This window comes from Aspergillus steynii, assembly GCF_002849105.1.
Source record: "Aspergillus steynii IBT 23096 chromosome Unknown P170scaffold_3, whole genome shotgun sequence".
In the NCBI taxonomy this organism is placed as follows: domain Eukaryota; kingdom Fungi; phylum Ascomycota; class Eurotiomycetes; order Eurotiales; family Aspergillaceae; genus Aspergillus; species Aspergillus steynii.
In genome coordinates this window covers 3,054,433-3,070,784 of record NW_020194400.1, presented here as the reverse complement: position 1 = coordinate 3,070,784, position 16,352 = coordinate 3,054,433, and the positions used below count along the sequence as shown (strand labels likewise).

The following is a 16,352-nucleotide window of genomic DNA, read 5'->3' as shown; positions in this document are numbered from 1 at the left end:
GGTGGTGATGTGATGATTTAGCGAACATAATACCATTCTGTATTTTGTCAATTTCTATTCTATTGGTTTTTATGAAGAAGAAGAAAAATTGACTTTGCTTTGAAGCACATGAACAATGAAAACAGAACACCTAACTCTGGCCTGCCACCAGGTAGACCGGGCTTCATCAAAAGAAAGGAAAAGCCCCTTATGAAGCCCCATATTCTCTTACAAGATTCCGTATCCTCAGATTTGCCTCTGGTGTCAAAGAGTATGCCGTTTCTCCCTTTGCGCTGACAAATAGCGGATCTGCCCCAGCTTGAAGAAGCATCTGAACAATCCCGGTGTGTTCCCCGGCTGCTGCTGCCATCAGTGGTGAGATTCTATCCACAGATAGCGCATCCACCTCAACACGAGCTGACTCGAGCAACACTCTGACTACCGAATGATATCCACGATATGCAGCTTGCCAAAGCAGAGTCTCTTTGGACGCATTTCCCGAATCCGGAAAAACCCCTTTCTGGATGAGAATCTTCACTGCTTTTGAATTCCCATCACAAGTGGCCGTATACAGCTGGCAAGTCTCAATCCACTCGTCTTTGATCGTAATGTCAAAGCTTCTCGCAAAGAACCGCAGTACATTCATTTTACCGGAGGCCGCCGCTGTCATAAAAAGCCTTTCTGTCAGGCTATGGTACACTTCGTCGCGTTTGTGTGCTGTTAAGCAAGCGATAATGTTGAGAGCGTGGTCATCACCTCTGTTCTCCAATGCGGCAACAAGAATATCTTCGCTGACGGTCACCTCGTCTTTTCTCCATCGAAGAAGTGTTCTGATGGCCCTAGCTCCTCTACTCCTTGTCCCTCTGTTGAGAAACACGGGATGTGCCTCGTACACAGCTGTCCCTACTGAAGCCCGAACTACTTCTCCCGTGATTTTCAGCATTCCGCTTGTTTTCTCAAGAAGTAGGTCGAGCACATATTCACCATTGAAATTAGCCGCTGCTGCTGCAAGTACTTTCGCTGTAACGTGGAGCCTGTCCCCAATCCAGGTAAACAAAACCTTCATGGCTTCGACCGGCTCCCAGTTATTGGCCGCAGCAGCTATAGCTATCTCTTCAGACACCCAGCTCTTAGCAAGAAAATACTGGGAAAGCTCCTGTAGGGCCCAGCTCTTGCCATAATAATACACAGCAGCCGCTAGGACACGATTTGTGATAGGCAATTGCTCTCCGAATGTTTCAAGGAGGAAATGCAGAACACGGTGGCCATCCCCATGGCTGACTGCAGTAATGACAACGTTCTCTGTCACTAAACCACAGTCTACTCCTCGATCAATAATCTTCCTTGTCGCAAAAGGAGATAATGCTGCAGAAAGTAGTATCTCTTCTGTCATCGGAATTTGACCCAAGCATTGGTCAAGAAAAAATGAGACCGTCTCTCGATTGCATCTTGTCGAGATTCCGATTGAAATGATGGCTGGTGTGATTAATTCTCGAGTTCCCTGATATCCGAGCAAGAGCTCAAGTATTCTTCTTCCATTATTGTAATTTTTTGCGGCCGCGAGAAGGACTTCATGAGTAATTTGGAGTTCAGGACAATGGCGTAGGAGCGCCGATACAAGCCGACTGTCGCCACAACGGGCTGCTTCTCGAAAAACATTTTGTGTGACTTTAATTGGTTCCCTCTGTCGTTCAAGTATGAGTAACAGGGGATGAAACATTCCTGGTAACATTCTCGCACAATTTACCAGCACATTCTCGGTGAGTGGCAATTTGTTACTTAGTCGGTCTAGGACGATTCGGAACATGGGCGCATGGGGAGTTTTCTCGATCGCTTCTGTGGACAAGATGTTTTCTCCTAGATTTTCTATAAGCAATAAGAGCATTTTCTCCCCACACCAAGGGTTCTGGAATAAGCTCCACAAGACTTCTTGTGAGATCGGCAGAAGGTGTCGATTTTGATGGCGCTGAAATAACAGTGACAATACTTCATAACAATGACCGCCCATAACACGGCACAAAATGTCCTCAGTAATAGCAATCCTATCCCCGTAACTTGAGAGGAGACTCGTTATGGCAGGTGTTTGATCACTAGCATAAAATGCAGCCGTGTCAATCAAGTCTTGAGAAATAGGGGCAAGTCTTTCTTGATAGCCGAAGAGCAGCTCCAAAATTTCTCTTCCCCAGGAGGGATTAGATGATGCTGCTTTTATTAGCTCAAGGGTCAAAACGATGCTTCCGCGATGCTCCATAAACAATTTGAGCATCCCATTGCCACATTCGAGGTTCTGCGCTGCCATGACTAGTGCAGCCTCGGAGATCGGAGCTTTGTGTTTGAAATGAGCTAAGACCAACCGTGCAAAATCCGCATTGGGAGAGTTGGCCACAGTCTCAACAAGAGCTTCAAGCTTCGATGAAGGCAAATTATCTCCAAGGTCAACCAGGAACATCCGGAATTCCATAAGTCTCATACCACCTTGTATAGAAAACCTGGCGACTTTCTCAGTGGAGTGGAGTTTGTGTTTGAAATGAAAAAGTAAAGCCAACTTTGTAGGAGCATGTATCAATGCACATGCTGCATTCTCAAATGTAGCCTCCGTAACTGGTAGGTTGTCCCCGAATGTGCGGATGAGTAATTTCAGAATCTCCAATCCATGATGTCGGTTCTGTACAGCGCTATCCACAATTTCCTCGGACATTGGGAGTCGACGTCCAAGGCGATTTAAAACAAGCCGCAAACTTATGTCATCCCCAAATGATACCAAGTTCTTGACCACTTCGCTATTCAGGAAATGAAGAACTTCTTCTCTCTGGAGAAGTAACTCCATCAGCTCATGATTCGCGGAAGTCACAACAGCAACGAGAGTCTCATGAGAAACGGGAATATGCTTTCGGCTTTGTAGCAAGACGAGGAGACTTTGATCGAAGTTCCGAGTTGGCGAGTTCTTTTTCGACATAAGCCAGTGCTCTATACCCGGAATTTTATCCTCTCTTAGCCTGTCTAGAATAAGAAGGGCAAGGTGGGGTGTGTGAGAATATGAACAGGAGAGATCCAGCCTTTCCGAGATAGGGATTTTGTCGCCGACACGATAGAAGAGGAGATTCATTATCTCCAAGCCGCTGTGCTCATTGTGCATCAAAGCGTGTAGGACTTGTTCAGTAATTGGCAGCTTTTTTCCGCGCCAGTCGAGAATCATTGACATGAACGTTGCATTACCGTGTCTCGCAAAAGCTTCAACAATACGTTCGTTAACCACGAAGTTTGGTCCTAGATATTCGATTACCAGCTTCATTATGTCAAGACCGTCAGCTTTATTCCACAGCATAGCTTCAAAGATCTCCACTGAAGCTGGCAAACTTCCCTCTAAAAGTTCAAGAAGGAGCCGGAAAGCTTCTTTGCTCCCAGTTCCCACTGCTGTGATAATAGCATCTTGAGTTATGTCGGGCCTATGGGGGTAGCGATAACAAAGCTCAAAGAGTAGCGCTTTACCAGTCTGATATTTGCTGACTGCAGCTTCAACAATTGCTCTGTTTATTGTTGCGACACCCTTGTTCACCTCAAGCAAAAGAGTAAATACTTCCAAGTGTCCTGCTGAGGCACTCTCGTCCAGTGGTGTTCTGCCATCCGATGAGATTGTACTCAAGTACTCATGACTTAGACTTTCCGATATAATCTCCCTTTGCTCAAGGTTAAACGCTTCCTGTTGGGACAGCACGTAGGATATTAAGCAAGGAATACCCCAGCGAGCTGCCACGTGAAAGATGGAGAAATTGAAAGGGACTTCATGGGACAAGTCGAACATGTATAGTGATCTCATGTAATCTAACCACCAATCTCGAGACGGAGATCGAAGTTCAAAGAATTCAACTTGATTTCTCTGGATGGTAAAGCATGATTCTGCTTCATGCGCATGCTCGGGCCAATACTCCGCAGAATACTGTAAAAAGTCGGTAGCATCATGGACATCACCGCCCCATCTATTCGCCTTATATGAACTCAGAATGCGATCAATGCAGCAATATGCAAGATCTGCATGTGCAGAAATCTCGTCTATAATTCGGTTGTTCTGATCATTGAGCAGGAAATTCTTGACAGACTTGTGCAATAGAAATACCACACCATCATCCAAGATAATCGATAGCCGACATGCATGAATGTCGTCATGTAGGAAGGCAAGTTGGTAGTCCCTATCTTGGCACTCGTAGAGCTGACATGCGTCTGCTAGCTCTAGAGTGCTCAATGGGCGACGGGCAACTGCCACAAAGCTGAGAATTCGCTTTATTACAACTGTGTCTTCACTGCTTTGATCAAGAGCCGTATCAAGCATTTTCTGATAAACTGAGTTGAGTGACTTAGGCAACCGTCTCAAGGTTTGCACAGCATCCTTTGCACGTGTGTGCTTCAGTTCATCACATGCTATGCCTACCCATAGGAATGTCCCTTCGGCCCGTTCTTTCAGGATAGCAGACACTTTTCTTCTGACTCTATAGGGATAGCGGTTTCTTCTGCTAAGCTCATCAACCCTTGATTCAATCATAGTAGCAAGATCGTCTTGAACTCTTTGATAAGAGCTCAGGTTGTAACTTGGATAGTCGCAGAGGCTGCGGCGAATCTCCTCGTATGGCCGGCTAGTTACAAGTATGTGAAGGTCCGGCGACTTGTGCCCTTGAAAGCTTGCATTGAACTGGCCCATGAGTGTCGTTTGAGACTCGACATCACATTCATCAAGGCCATCGATAATGCAGTAAATTGCTTGACCACTTTCACGCCCAATCATTAGAAGGATAGCCCATAGCGCGTCAAAAGACGTGAAGAGCTTTTCCCGGCGAGCGTGGTATTTTGGCATGACAAAATCGATTAGTGACGGACTGTTCTTGATAAGGTGATAAAGCAGTCCACGTAGCACAGCAATGGCCGTTCTTTGTACTTCGTTGCTCGAATCACAGAAGAAGTATGCCAGCCTCGCATTACCATCTATAAATAGATCATGCCGTGCTAGCTTTTCTGCTAAAGTGATTGCCATTGTGGATTTGCCTGTACCCGGATTGCCATAGAGCCAGCAGAAGTTCCAGATATCAGTCTCAGATGGCTTTGAGTTCAACCAGCGTAGCATGTCTTGTGTTTCAAGAAGCCACTCGCATGTTCCAGGAGCGCGACTCCCTTTCCTTCTCTTTAGTGAATTCATCTCATCCTCGGGGTCTGTCAAGAAGAGACCTTGATAGGCTCTCCGTTCTTCGGACTTCAATAATCCTATTTCATATATTAGTAGGACCGAATAATTATTATAGATGATTACTTACTTTGCTCAGCCACTCTCACGGGCACAACCAATGGCAATATTGAAAGAAGCAGGCGTGCATAAGACGCTGCTGTCATAGCAGCATATCCCTGCCATTTGTCGTGTTTGTGGGAATCCGCATAATCGCATATTCCTCGAATGACCAACGAAGGCAATTGGTTCATGAGTCCTGCGGCCTCCATTTCAAAGCAAAGAAAGCCAAATCTCTTCGCCAGCATCTCGCGAGTCACGCCATTCTTTATCAATTGATTTCCCGACGCAATCAAACCATAGTGAATCTCGGGTTCATGTGACTTCCGAGGGCTTCTTTGCTTTATTCTCCCGACATCGCATAGACCACATATTTCCTTGGACTGTACATGCTCGTACTTTGCTTCAAAAAGCCGGTCTTGCTCTAATCCGGGGAATCTGTACGTACCCGCCAGATCATTCATGTCCGACCTCTCCTCGAGCATAGAAAGTATGGGATTTCCCTCCCGTTTGTACTCAGCCTGGAGTTTCGAAACTCCCGATAACAACACTTCGGGCGGTCTGTTCAACATTCCTGTATGCTCAATCTCTCCCCGAGCAATTGCCTTCCCAAAGTCATATTGAACAACGCCCCCGTAGGCACCTGTTGGCACACTCACTACTATATCGCCGAGTCGGATATCGTTTTTATCACTAGGCGCACCGCCTCCGATTCCAACCATCAACCCGTATTGGATCTGCGGAAACGTCGAACGCATATTGCTCACCACCGCGGCGGCAGAATTGGTTCCGATAGAGCCAGATGGAAGACATGTCATGATTACATTGTGTCCAAGGACACTTCCTAATATGTATGCGTTCGTGTCAGAAAGCGGCTGAGGCAGTCGCGGATGAACCTCATCCAGCATTGTTGTCGCTGCAGTGAGCTCCAGCGGTAACGCGCTTATCCATGCCACTGTGTAGTCGGCATGGACGTGGGAATCAGGTTCAGAAGGCATGGTTTTCTTCTTGTCTTCTCTGCACGTATTCAATTGCCTCGATGCAGAACAGTCAGGGTGTCATAGAAACATTGGTCGTCCAGTGAATGAGGGGTCGTAAGCAGGTTGAGACACACGATAGACGAGGGATTGATTGACGCGATCCACGATTTCCCCGCCATGGCCAAGACACTTGACAGGGGTCCTGCGCTAACTATGCTAGCCACGCAAGCTGCTTGTCGTCGTTCCTTTGCTTTAGGTCAATCTGTATGGGTTTTGAGGCATATAAGGTTTCACACATGGTTATTCTGTTGGATCTATTATTCGCTATGTATGTCGCACGCGTTCTGGTGGTTTTGTTAATTTGCCTAGTAAAAATCGTGCTTTCTGGCCTTTTTAAAGGGAGGAGTAGATCAGATGATACATTACAGGGTTAACACTTTCCTTGCTATTGAAATTGAATATATAGAAATAGCAGCACCCAGAAGCGTTTGTTTTGAAAATAGTGGACAGTCGATTATATATTTCACGGCAAAAGATCTTGTCTGCAATGATGTTACTACTTTTCTAGCCGGGATGTGGAGCTATTCTGCATCCGAAAAATGCTGCTTTAAATTTTAGTGTAATATCTCATCATTTATCTATACCCCATTCACATGCGAGGAAGCACAGCTGTGCGCTTTGCTATGTGATAGTTGAGTTCAGTATAGAATCGCTGCCTGAGGCATGATTTATTTCGGCCGAGATCGGCTAAACACGGCTATTTCCGGGTTCGGCCCGGACTCAGATTTCTCAATGACGGGAAACACCAAAGTACATGGAGGTATCACAATATGTGCATGTCTACATTCCCTAGATCTCCAGATATAGTTACAGCCAGATTCGCAATGTTGAAAGCAGAACTGGCGTTAAAGTTGAAAGTTGTGCTAGTTACGAGCTCGGGCCAATGTTCCACGGCAATTAGAGTTGGTTGGCTGACACTCTTTCCTTCTTTGACAGGAGGAATATTTGGAAATGGCTGATCCCTGATCCTGGTTGGCGTTGGGATAGCTATGTTGAAGGGACCAATTAACAAGCCAGATGGGCACGAAAGTGGGTGCTTGTTTTGCTGTTGGTTATGCATCTAGATTCCGTCACTAGTTTACATGGAATGTTGGGTGTATCCCTTGCTTGCTGTCTTTGTCTGTTGTTATTATGCTAATAGATAAATACTATGTGAAGCGGAAATTAAGTCGTCATATAGCAGGGCAGCTATACATTATTGACGGATTACTTCAAAAAAAATCAAACCAAACCGCCCATTACCCAGGCCTCCAATACCGTCCTTACTCATTGATATCTCATATGAACCATAAACACCACGTGTATCAAATCAGATCAACACTTGATCTGCTCAATCTCCTTTGCATCGCTCTTCTCCCACGGAGACTCAATCTCCACCCTCCTGATCAGCTCTTCATGAGCTTCGCTGCGCGCTTTCACCTGAAGCCGATACGGCACGGGATGGCTGACGACACCCGGCAAGAACTCCGCCTTGGTCTCGTGAGTATCTCCCTTTGAAAAGTTGAACACAGCCAGGGACTGCGCGATCGTGCCGAAAATCGTCGACTCGGCGAGGAAGCGACCGGGGCAAATCCGGCGGCCGAATCCGAATGATAGAGTGCGCGGGTCGAGTTCGGGGTCGGGGCCGAGGAAACGCTCGGGCTTGAAGTCACTTGGATCGGAGTAGGTGTTTTCGTCATGGGTGAAGCCCCTGTGTTTGTGTTTGTTAATAGGAGTTATTTGGTTTCGGATGAGGTAGTGGGGGGCATGGGTGGGAGACGGGGGAGCGAACCAGATATTAGGCATTATAATGGAGCCCTTTGGGATGAAGTAGCCCTCGTAGATGTCGTCTTGGGTGCAAAGATGGGGAATGCACATTGGTGCAACTGGGTGCCATCGGAGTGATTCTTTCACGAGAGCCTCAATGTAGGGTAATTTGTCGCGATCGTCGAAGGTAGGTAGTTTATTGGGGCCGAGGACGCGGTCGATTTCTTCTTGGGCTTTGACTTGGACTTCGGGGTGTAGCGCCATGGCTAGGAAGAAGCAGGAGAGGGAAGATACGGTCTGTTTACTGTGCTGTTAGCTATCGTGAAAAACGACGTGGTTGTCCAGCAGGTAGGTAAAAAGGAAGGCTCAGGGGACATACAGTATCCGCGCCCCCGGTGTATAGCGATCCCGCCGTCCATTTGTTCACAAGCTCTCCTTCTGCGGTGCCATCTTCTTCCTCGAGAAGGCTGGCTAGGTAAGATGGCGGATAGGAACCCTGGCTCATCTGCTTCCGGACCAGTCGGTAGGGCTTTTCAATCGTTGTGAGAAGGTTCTTGCGCCAGTCGCTGCCGGTCCGTTTGAACCCTGCGCCGGGGAACCATGCTGGGACGTATTTTACTGCAGCTATTAGTGAGAGCAGGGATGTTCGGGGTAGAAGAAGGACTTACAGAAAGGGATGGCATCAACCAACCACGCCCCCGGCGTCCCGGCAACGGAGAAATGATCCATCGCTTCGTTGGCCAGGTCAACAAGGGGGTCGCGACCATGCGGTTCGATTGTGTATCCATAGGCGATTTTGAGGATGACAGCGCCAGCCTCCCTACACACATCATTAGTTTGTCAAGCCGAGTAAAATAATTATGTGTGAGTGACCTACGTCCGGACATGTTGCACCAGATCATTCGGCTTCTGGAGCACTCGAAGCAAAAATCGACGAATTTCGATATCCTGTAGCGGATTAAAGCGCGATATAACGGACTTCGACCCCAGGACGCGATGCATCACTCTGCGATATGCGCGGAACCGATCGGAATAGGCCTGCAAGCCCAGCGTACTTTCCCATCCCACCCTGGAATTGTCAATGTCACTCGGACCGGGGTCGGAAAGCGATAAAAGCAGCAGGCGGCTTACATTTCTCCCGCAAAGACCATCCTCGGTCGAGAGGAGTAGATGGCCGAGCGCTTTTCGAGGAGATCGAATGCGATGCGGGGCTCATTGAGGATGACAATGGTCTGGCCGAAGATGGTGACGGAGCTGATAGGACCTGTAGTCGATTGATTAGGACAATAAAGCGCGATTCCAAATCGGGCATCAAAAAGAAGGGGCTCGGAACATAACGACCAAGGGGCCGGTTCGATGTAGGAGGGTGAAACGCACCATAGAGCTTCTTGAAATGCAACCAGTGTTTCCAATCTTGTTCTCCCGGTGGCGGCAGGTCCCCCAGATTGCCAATGATTGGTTTCGGTTTGGGACCCGGAGGAAGAGGCGCAACTGGTTTCTTGGGAAACAAAACAAGCTTGACCAGATACAAGACAGTCAAGCCCAAAAGGGCGCCGTACAGGGAGGATAGACCCATGGTAGCAGGGACCAGGGTAGAAGGAGATCTTGTCTGCAGGGCCGAAAGTACCGGAAGAAGGAAAAATCGCACTTGTACAATTAACAATCTGGGTCACAAGCGCCTCTTAAGCATAGATTTGTGACTGATCAGGTTCAGGTGAACGGGAAAATCGCCAGAATGCCAGGGAAGTGCGAGTGCTGGAGCTAACAATAATTTTGTTCGTCAGCAGCGCACACACATCAGTCCGAGCGCCGTTAGCTTAACTGGCATCATCTCTTCCCCGCTTGGGCCAGTGGAGGCAGCGGGGTGAAAGGCAGAGCTAATGCCATTAGTTGAAGTCTGACAGCTAATTGTTTGGGAATGATTGGCCAGGAAGGCTGGTATGGGGGCAAAACTGGATCGTCGGGATTATTAAGAGTTGCTCTGCATTGGCAAACAACAAAAGTACTTCCGACGGGGATTTCGCTCCCCTCACGATGTGGCTCAGGCCAAGCATGGGTTACATGTGGCTAAGGTGTTGTTTTACTCCTTGCCTGCTAATTTGCTCTCCATAAAATATCGTAGGACAGCATGCTACGTTGTGGGAAGACACAAAACTTGGCCGGCAACTTCTGATGACTGCCAATGCTACGTAGTATCTGCAGCTTGAAAAAAGCAAAGGTGAGTGACCCACCACCCGCTGTCAATTATCGGCCTTGCATGTGAAATAAAATACAAAAATAACTCTTTGTGATGAGTAAATTCTGGCTAGCTTCCCCTCCCTTACAGCGCCAATTCAATTTCCACGGAAGGTTTTGGACCCGTCAGAGACAGCTGATCCTGTTCTTGTAGATAGATCACCTTGTTGTAACACCAAGCCTCCCGGGAAAGTTTTAGAGTAATAGTAATGATAATCTAGCCACGGCCCCAGGGCGGTTACTGCAGATCATCGATCGGTCAATTACAGAGTTACTGCTTGATGACCTGGCCCCTGCGGCACGGTACTTTGTTCCGAGTTGATAGCTAAATAGAGCTACCAGAGATCATTGGTTTTTGGGTCCATCGGTGCATATTCCGGGAAACGCACTGTCCATTCCCAATTCCCCGGGACATGGATTGTTATTTTGACAACTGAACCTGTCCGTGCAGAGTAGGGGGTCAAAGGTGACCAGTAAATTATGGTAGCAGCGGACTCGACCTCAGGGTGTCTACTTAAACTATCCGAAGGACGTATGTTCGGAGTTTTGAAATCAGATTTCTTCTTCAGTTGTTCAAACTTCGAGGTGTGCAACTGCTATTTACATCATGAATTCGACAATCTCGGACGGTTTTCTCGGTGGTCTGGCAACGTGTGCGGTAAGATAGTCCTCGATCCACTTGGGTGCTGCTCTTTCTCATCTATCTTGTCGCCCAGACCGACTGCTTCACCGCCGTTCTCAAGGACTTTTCGTGCTCTGCAACAGATCAGACTTGCATATGCACGAATGAAACCATTATGACCAACGCGATCGGGTGTTTCTCATTGCAGTGCACGCCCAAAGATAATCTCGGTATGATATGATGGCAATTTTCATCAAAGGTCTAAGGTTAACCAGTCCCTAGCGTCGACAAACGCGACCAGAGCTGCATGTGGAGTCCCTGAGGAGAGCCAGGCAGACCTGACTCCTGGCTTAGCAGGTGGACTGGGGATGATGGCTCTGATCATGGTGGTTTTGCGCTTGTTGCAGAGGACCTGTATCAAGAAGTCTTTCGGATGGGACGATGGGTTGATCTTGATGGCACTGGTGAGTATCACATATAATGTCCTCATTCCATTTCTAATAACAACCAGGCTTGCGCTGCTCCGTTGAATTGCCTGGCATTTCCTAGTGAGTTACTCTAGTCCGTTCATAGCGACAGGCGCTGACTTGGGCGCAGTGAAGAAATATGGCCTCGGTACAAATATCTGGACTATACCCTTTGGTGATATTACCAAACAGCTCAAGGTACTTACTGTAAACCATTTGATGTTAGAGTTTTTCGACATGCTAATAGATTGCAAAGTTGCTCCTCCTCGCGGAAGTCTTCTATATGCCTTCCGAAGCCTTCACGCAGCTTTCTTTCCTCACATTTTACCTTCGCATCTTCCCGCCGTCGAAATATCAATACATTGCTTATGCCTTGGGAGTGTTATCGGTCTGTTTCGGTACATCCAACACCCTGATAATGATCTTTCAATGCACGCCAGTGTCATTCTTTTGGACAAACTGGACTGGGGAGACCACCGGTTCCTGTATTGATATCAGCGCGTACTCCTGGTATCGTGCTGCCATGCAGATTGCGATGGACATGTCCATTATCGCTCTTCCTCTCTGGCCTCTGTCGACGCTGCAGATTACCATGAGCAAGAGGAAGAAGACTTTGATCATGCTGATGTTCTGCACGGGTTTCTTGTGCGTCCCCAACCCTTGTTGCAATGAATGTGTCGATGCTAACATGAAACAGGATCACCGTCGTAAGTTGTCTGCGTCTGCAATCTTTGATCAAGTTCTCCAAGTCTGCCAATATCAGCAGTAAGCCTCCTTTACCCCTGCTGCGCTGTCGCATGCTTACGCTGGAGTAGTGGACAACAATCCCGCTATCTATTGGAGTATCGTGGAATGCGACGTGGCCATCATCTGCGCGTGCATGCCCTGCATTCCATCTCTCTTCAAACCTCTCTTTCCATCGTGCTTTGGAGACACCCGAAAGAACAGTAATCCCGAGGATGCGACACCACCACCTATCCGCATGGAGCGGAAGAAGAGAAAGGAGGACTTCAGTATCCTCCACACAACTGCGTCGGAAGATGCATTGGTGAACGGCCGATAAATAGGCTGTGCGAGGACTCCATAGTCATGGAGATTCATGTGTATTTTCTTCGTTGTTTTCCTATATGTTCCAGTTAGCGTGGCGGGGTATTCTGGCTTGTTACAGTTTACATACATAATGAGAATAATTTGGGTCTAGTTGCGATTGACCAATCTCGTAAGATAAAAGGAGATTGCTCGATGCACGTCAACAGCGCCGCGATTCTTCATCCAGGGGATTCCTGGATAGGGCTTCGTCTTTCACGGGACATCCCTCTTCGGACTACCCGTGACCAAACTCCAGACTAACAAAGGATAACCACATGAAACTTCACATATGCAGCCACAGACATCATTTTCCCCGGTCGCGTCATGTCTGCCGAGCAGACAAGACCTCCGAAATGATTTAAAGCCGCCGGTAGCCTGCCCTTGACCACCACACACGGCTAGTTGAATATGGAACAACTATCGGCAGGGATCCGAGCCATAGTCACGGGTGAAGCGCAGCTCTGGAGTCCAACCGGTCTCGCCTGTCAGACGCTAGCGTTCCCAAAGTCTAAAGCGATCATCCAGTGGTTGGTTCCGGCGGTGTCAATCTCGGCAGGCGAGAGACTGGCGCAATACGAGCTGGGCGGCCGCTGGATGACGGCTCGACCAGTCGCCAAGGCAGCGCGGATCACACGATGAAGTCAGCAACGATTGGTGTGGGGGGTGGGCATGGAGATAAAGAGTCCATTTGATTTCTAGTTTTCTAGTTCTCTCAAGATGTGCAGGTTGTAAAGCAGAGATCGTAGCAGAGAATGCGCGAGGATGACCTAAGCGACGGCTGAGTCAGCATTTCCCCGGCCACGTGGAGCCCCAGATTTGCCATCCGTTTCAGGCAATCAATTCTTTGTTTGCCGTTTTCCTCTCGACGGCGCCTTTTGCCCTCTTTTTCCCTTTTCCCTCTTCTCTCTCCTTTCATCCTTGCAAGTCATCCATCGCCAGAGTCGCCCGTCCACTCTGGTTCATCTCCCCCAGCTCATAGGAGCTTAATCCGGCTGCGTGCCATCGCGCCATCATGTCCTCCAACTCCACCGACAATCGCGCGGCTCCACAAGGTGGCATTCTCGAGGGCGGCAATCCATCTCACTATGATCCCAAGAACCCGATTGTTATCTTCATTATCCAGGTAAGCACATGCCGTACTATCGCAGAGTAGCAGTTCCAACGATCGATAGGCGTCGATCATCATCATCTTCTGCCGTCTGCTGCACTGGCCTCTCTCCAAGATCCGTCAGCCTCGAGTCATCGCGGAAGTGATTGCCGGGGTTTTGCTGGGCCCGTCGGTTTTCGGCAAAATCCCCGGCTTCACAGAGGCCATCTTCCCAACGGCGTCCATTCCGAATTTGAATCTGGTCGCCAATCTAGGCTTGATCCTCTTCCTCTTCCTGGTCGGTCTGGAGACGGACTTGCGATTCCTGGTCAGCAATTGGCGCGTGGCGGTCAGTGTGTCCGCCGCGGGAATGGTCCTGCCCTTTGGATTGGGTTCTGCCATCTCCTACGGTTTGTATCACACGTTTCGCGATGAACCTGGTATGGTTCCGATCAACTTCGGTACCTACCTGCTCTTCATCGGTATCGCAATGGCTATCACGGTATGTTTATCTCGCATGGGCATGGCGATCGGTGGCTAACCGCGACCAGGCCTTTCCCGTGCTATGCCGTATCCTGACAGAGTTGAAATTGCTTGGGACCAACGTCGGCGTAATTGTGCTGTCCGCAGGTGTCGGCAATGACGTTGTCGGCTGGATTCTCCTGGCTCTCTGTGTTGCGTTGGTCAACGCTGGTACCGGCCTGACGGCCCTGTGGGTGCTCCTTGTCTGTGTAGGCTATGTGCTGTTTCTAGCATATGTGTTCCGGCCTCTCTTTTTGCGATTTCTCAAGCACACCGGAGCCTTGCAAAAGGGACCCAGTCAGTCCGTCGTGGCTATCACGCTTCTGATTGCCCTCGCTTCGTCCTTCTTCACGCAGGTCATTGGTGTCCACGCCATTTTTGGCGGATTCCTGATCGGTCTTCTCTGTCCCCACGAAGGCGGATTTGCGATCAAACTGACCGAGAAAATCGAAGATCTGGTGGCAACTCTATTTCTGCCGCTGTATTTCACCCTGTCTGGTTTGCAGACCAATCTCGGGTTGCTCGACACCGGCACCACTTGGGGATATGTTATCGGTATCATTGCGATCGCACTTATCGCCAAGATCATTGGTGGTGCGGGCGCGTCCAGGATGTGTGGGCTGCTGTGGCGTGAGAGCTTTTCCATCGGTGTCTTAATGAGTTGTAAGGGATTGGTTGAGCTGATTGTCTTGGTATGTTGCACGTGGCTTGAGCATGTGACCTTTTGCTAACGGCAGGACAGAATATCGGCTTGCAAGCCAAGATCCTCAGCACCCGTACATTTACCATGTTTGTGGTTATGGCATTGGTTACCACATTTGTAACCACGCCCTTGACCACTTTGCTATACCCGAAATGGTACCAGGATAAGGTGGACCGCTGGCGTCGCGGTGAGATCGACTGGGATGGCAATGCTATTCAATCCGATGCCCGCGCCGACAGTGTGGCAGTAGCAAAAGAAGAACTACGGTCAAATCCCGTTCGGAAACTTCTTGTGTACCTACGACTGGACGGGTTGTCGAGTATCTGCACCTTAGCTGCCCTTTTGGGACCTAGCGTCACTCAGGCTCCGGCACCCAAGGTTCACCCCGACAAGAGACGGTCCATGACGGCGTCTCCAGAGCCCGCGGCAGAAGAGTCTGCGGCCACGGAAATCGAAGAATCTCCAGCCCTACAGGTCCATGGTGTTCGGCTAATGGAACTCACTGACCGAGACTCCAGTGTCATGAAGGTCTCGGAGATCGATGAATATACCCTATGGGATCCGGTGGTCAATACCTTCCGGGCGTTCGGTCAGTGGCACGATCTCTCCATCATGGCCGGGGTCTCCGTTGTTCCCGAATATTCTTTCGCCGATACAGTCGTGGGTATGGCTCGCCAGGAGTCCAGTGATCTCCTGTTATTGCCGTGGAGCGAAACTGGGACCATTAGTGAACACCAAAGTGGGCTGGGCCTCGACGAGGCTAGTCGATTCGCCAACGGGCCCTACACGGATTTCGTCTCCAAAGTACTCGACCAAACCTCCTGTAGCGTGGGGGTTCTGGTCGAACGCAGCCCATACACGCGTGGGTCAGGCCGGCCCCTTCTGGCCAAGCGGTCTGTCAGCGCCCTTAGTGCTCGCGGCTCCATGTGGAATAGTGCCCCTGCGGCAGCACGCTCTCACCATATTGTGCTGCCTTTCTTCGGCGGCGATGACGACCGCTTTGCGCTGCGTTTCGTCCTCCAGCTGGCCCAGAACGATCAGGTGACGGCGACCATTATCCACATCGACGTAGCGCCGTCCCCACAGTCTGGGTCGGCCGACACCGACAGTCCTAGCGAAACAGGGAAGGGCAAGTCCTCGACCCATGTCTCGGCCAGCGTCCAGGAAGTCGAATCGGACTACAATTTCTTCGCAGCCACGCGCGACTCGCTGGCCCCGGAACTGACGTCCCGGGTCATCTTCAAACGCATCTCGCCGGCCCAGGGAGAACCCGACGCCGTGCAATTCGCAGTGACGACTGTAAAGGAGGAAATGAGTCAATCACCACACAGGGCCGGAAACATGACGGTGGTCGGACGGCGCAACAACCGAGTGGACCCTGTTTCGGGATTCGGGATGGCACAGGAAGAAGTCGGGACGGACGCGAGTCGGGCCCTGGGAGCAGTCGGGCAGGCTCTGGTACGGACGGAGAATCGGATTGTGGGTAACATTCTGGTTTTGCGTGGAAGGCAGTAGTTCTCCATACGTGGTGGTTGATTTTCTTTTTTTTTCGGTTCCTGCCTTGTTGATGGTCTCTGGTGCCCCCCTCTGCCT

At 49.5% G+C, this 16,352-nt stretch overlaps 4 protein-coding genes across 4 annotated transcripts; 2 read left to right on the top strand and 2 right to left on the bottom strand.

Moving 5' to 3' along the window:
* Positions 1-187: 187 nt before the first annotated feature.
* P170DRAFT_406334 (purine and uridine phosphorylase) lies at positions 188-6,246 on the bottom strand (the record flags this gene model as incomplete). The annotated part of the gene is made up of 3 exons (XM_024846625.1): positions 188-499; positions 3,536-5,204; positions 5,276-6,246. The coding sequence occupies 3 exons, from the start codon at positions 6,244-6,246 to the stop codon at positions 188-190; spliced, it is 2,952 nt and encodes a 983-aa protein (XP_024706193.1).
* Positions 6,247-7,445: 1,199 nt separating this feature from the next.
* Positions 7,446-9,610, bottom strand: P170DRAFT_508974 (cytochrome P450; the record flags this gene model as incomplete). The annotated part of the gene is made up of 7 exons (XM_024854631.1): positions 7,446-7,978; positions 8,060-8,331; positions 8,414-8,652; positions 8,703-8,854; positions 8,912-9,103; positions 9,166-9,298; positions 9,412-9,610. 7 exons carry the CDS (start codon positions 9,608-9,610, stop codon positions 7,603-7,605), a joined length of 1,563 nt encoding a protein of 520 aa, XP_024706192.1. The 3' UTR covers positions 7,446-7,602.
* Positions 9,611-10,758: 1,148 nt separating this feature from the next.
* P170DRAFT_493031 (CFEM domain-containing protein) lies at positions 10,759-12,421 on the top strand (the record flags this gene model as incomplete). The annotated part of the gene is made up of 7 exons (XM_024854037.1): positions 10,759-10,927; positions 10,986-11,121; positions 11,174-11,359; positions 11,489-11,556; positions 11,615-12,003; positions 12,056-12,123; positions 12,174-12,421. Exons 1-7 carry the CDS (start codon positions 10,877-10,879, stop codon positions 12,419-12,421), a joined length of 1,146 nt encoding a protein of 381 aa, XP_024706191.1. The 5' UTR covers positions 10,759-10,876.
* A 1,038-nt stretch (positions 12,422-13,459) lies between these two features.
* Positions 13,460-16,274, top strand: P170DRAFT_354549 (Kha1p; the record flags this gene model as incomplete). The annotated part of the gene is made up of 4 exons (XM_024844038.1): positions 13,460-13,570; positions 13,620-14,036; positions 14,086-14,748; positions 14,799-16,274. 4 exons carry the CDS (start codon positions 13,460-13,462, stop codon positions 16,272-16,274), a joined length of 2,667 nt encoding a protein of 888 aa, XP_024706190.1.
* Between the last annotated feature and the right edge of the window lie 78 nt (positions 16,275-16,352).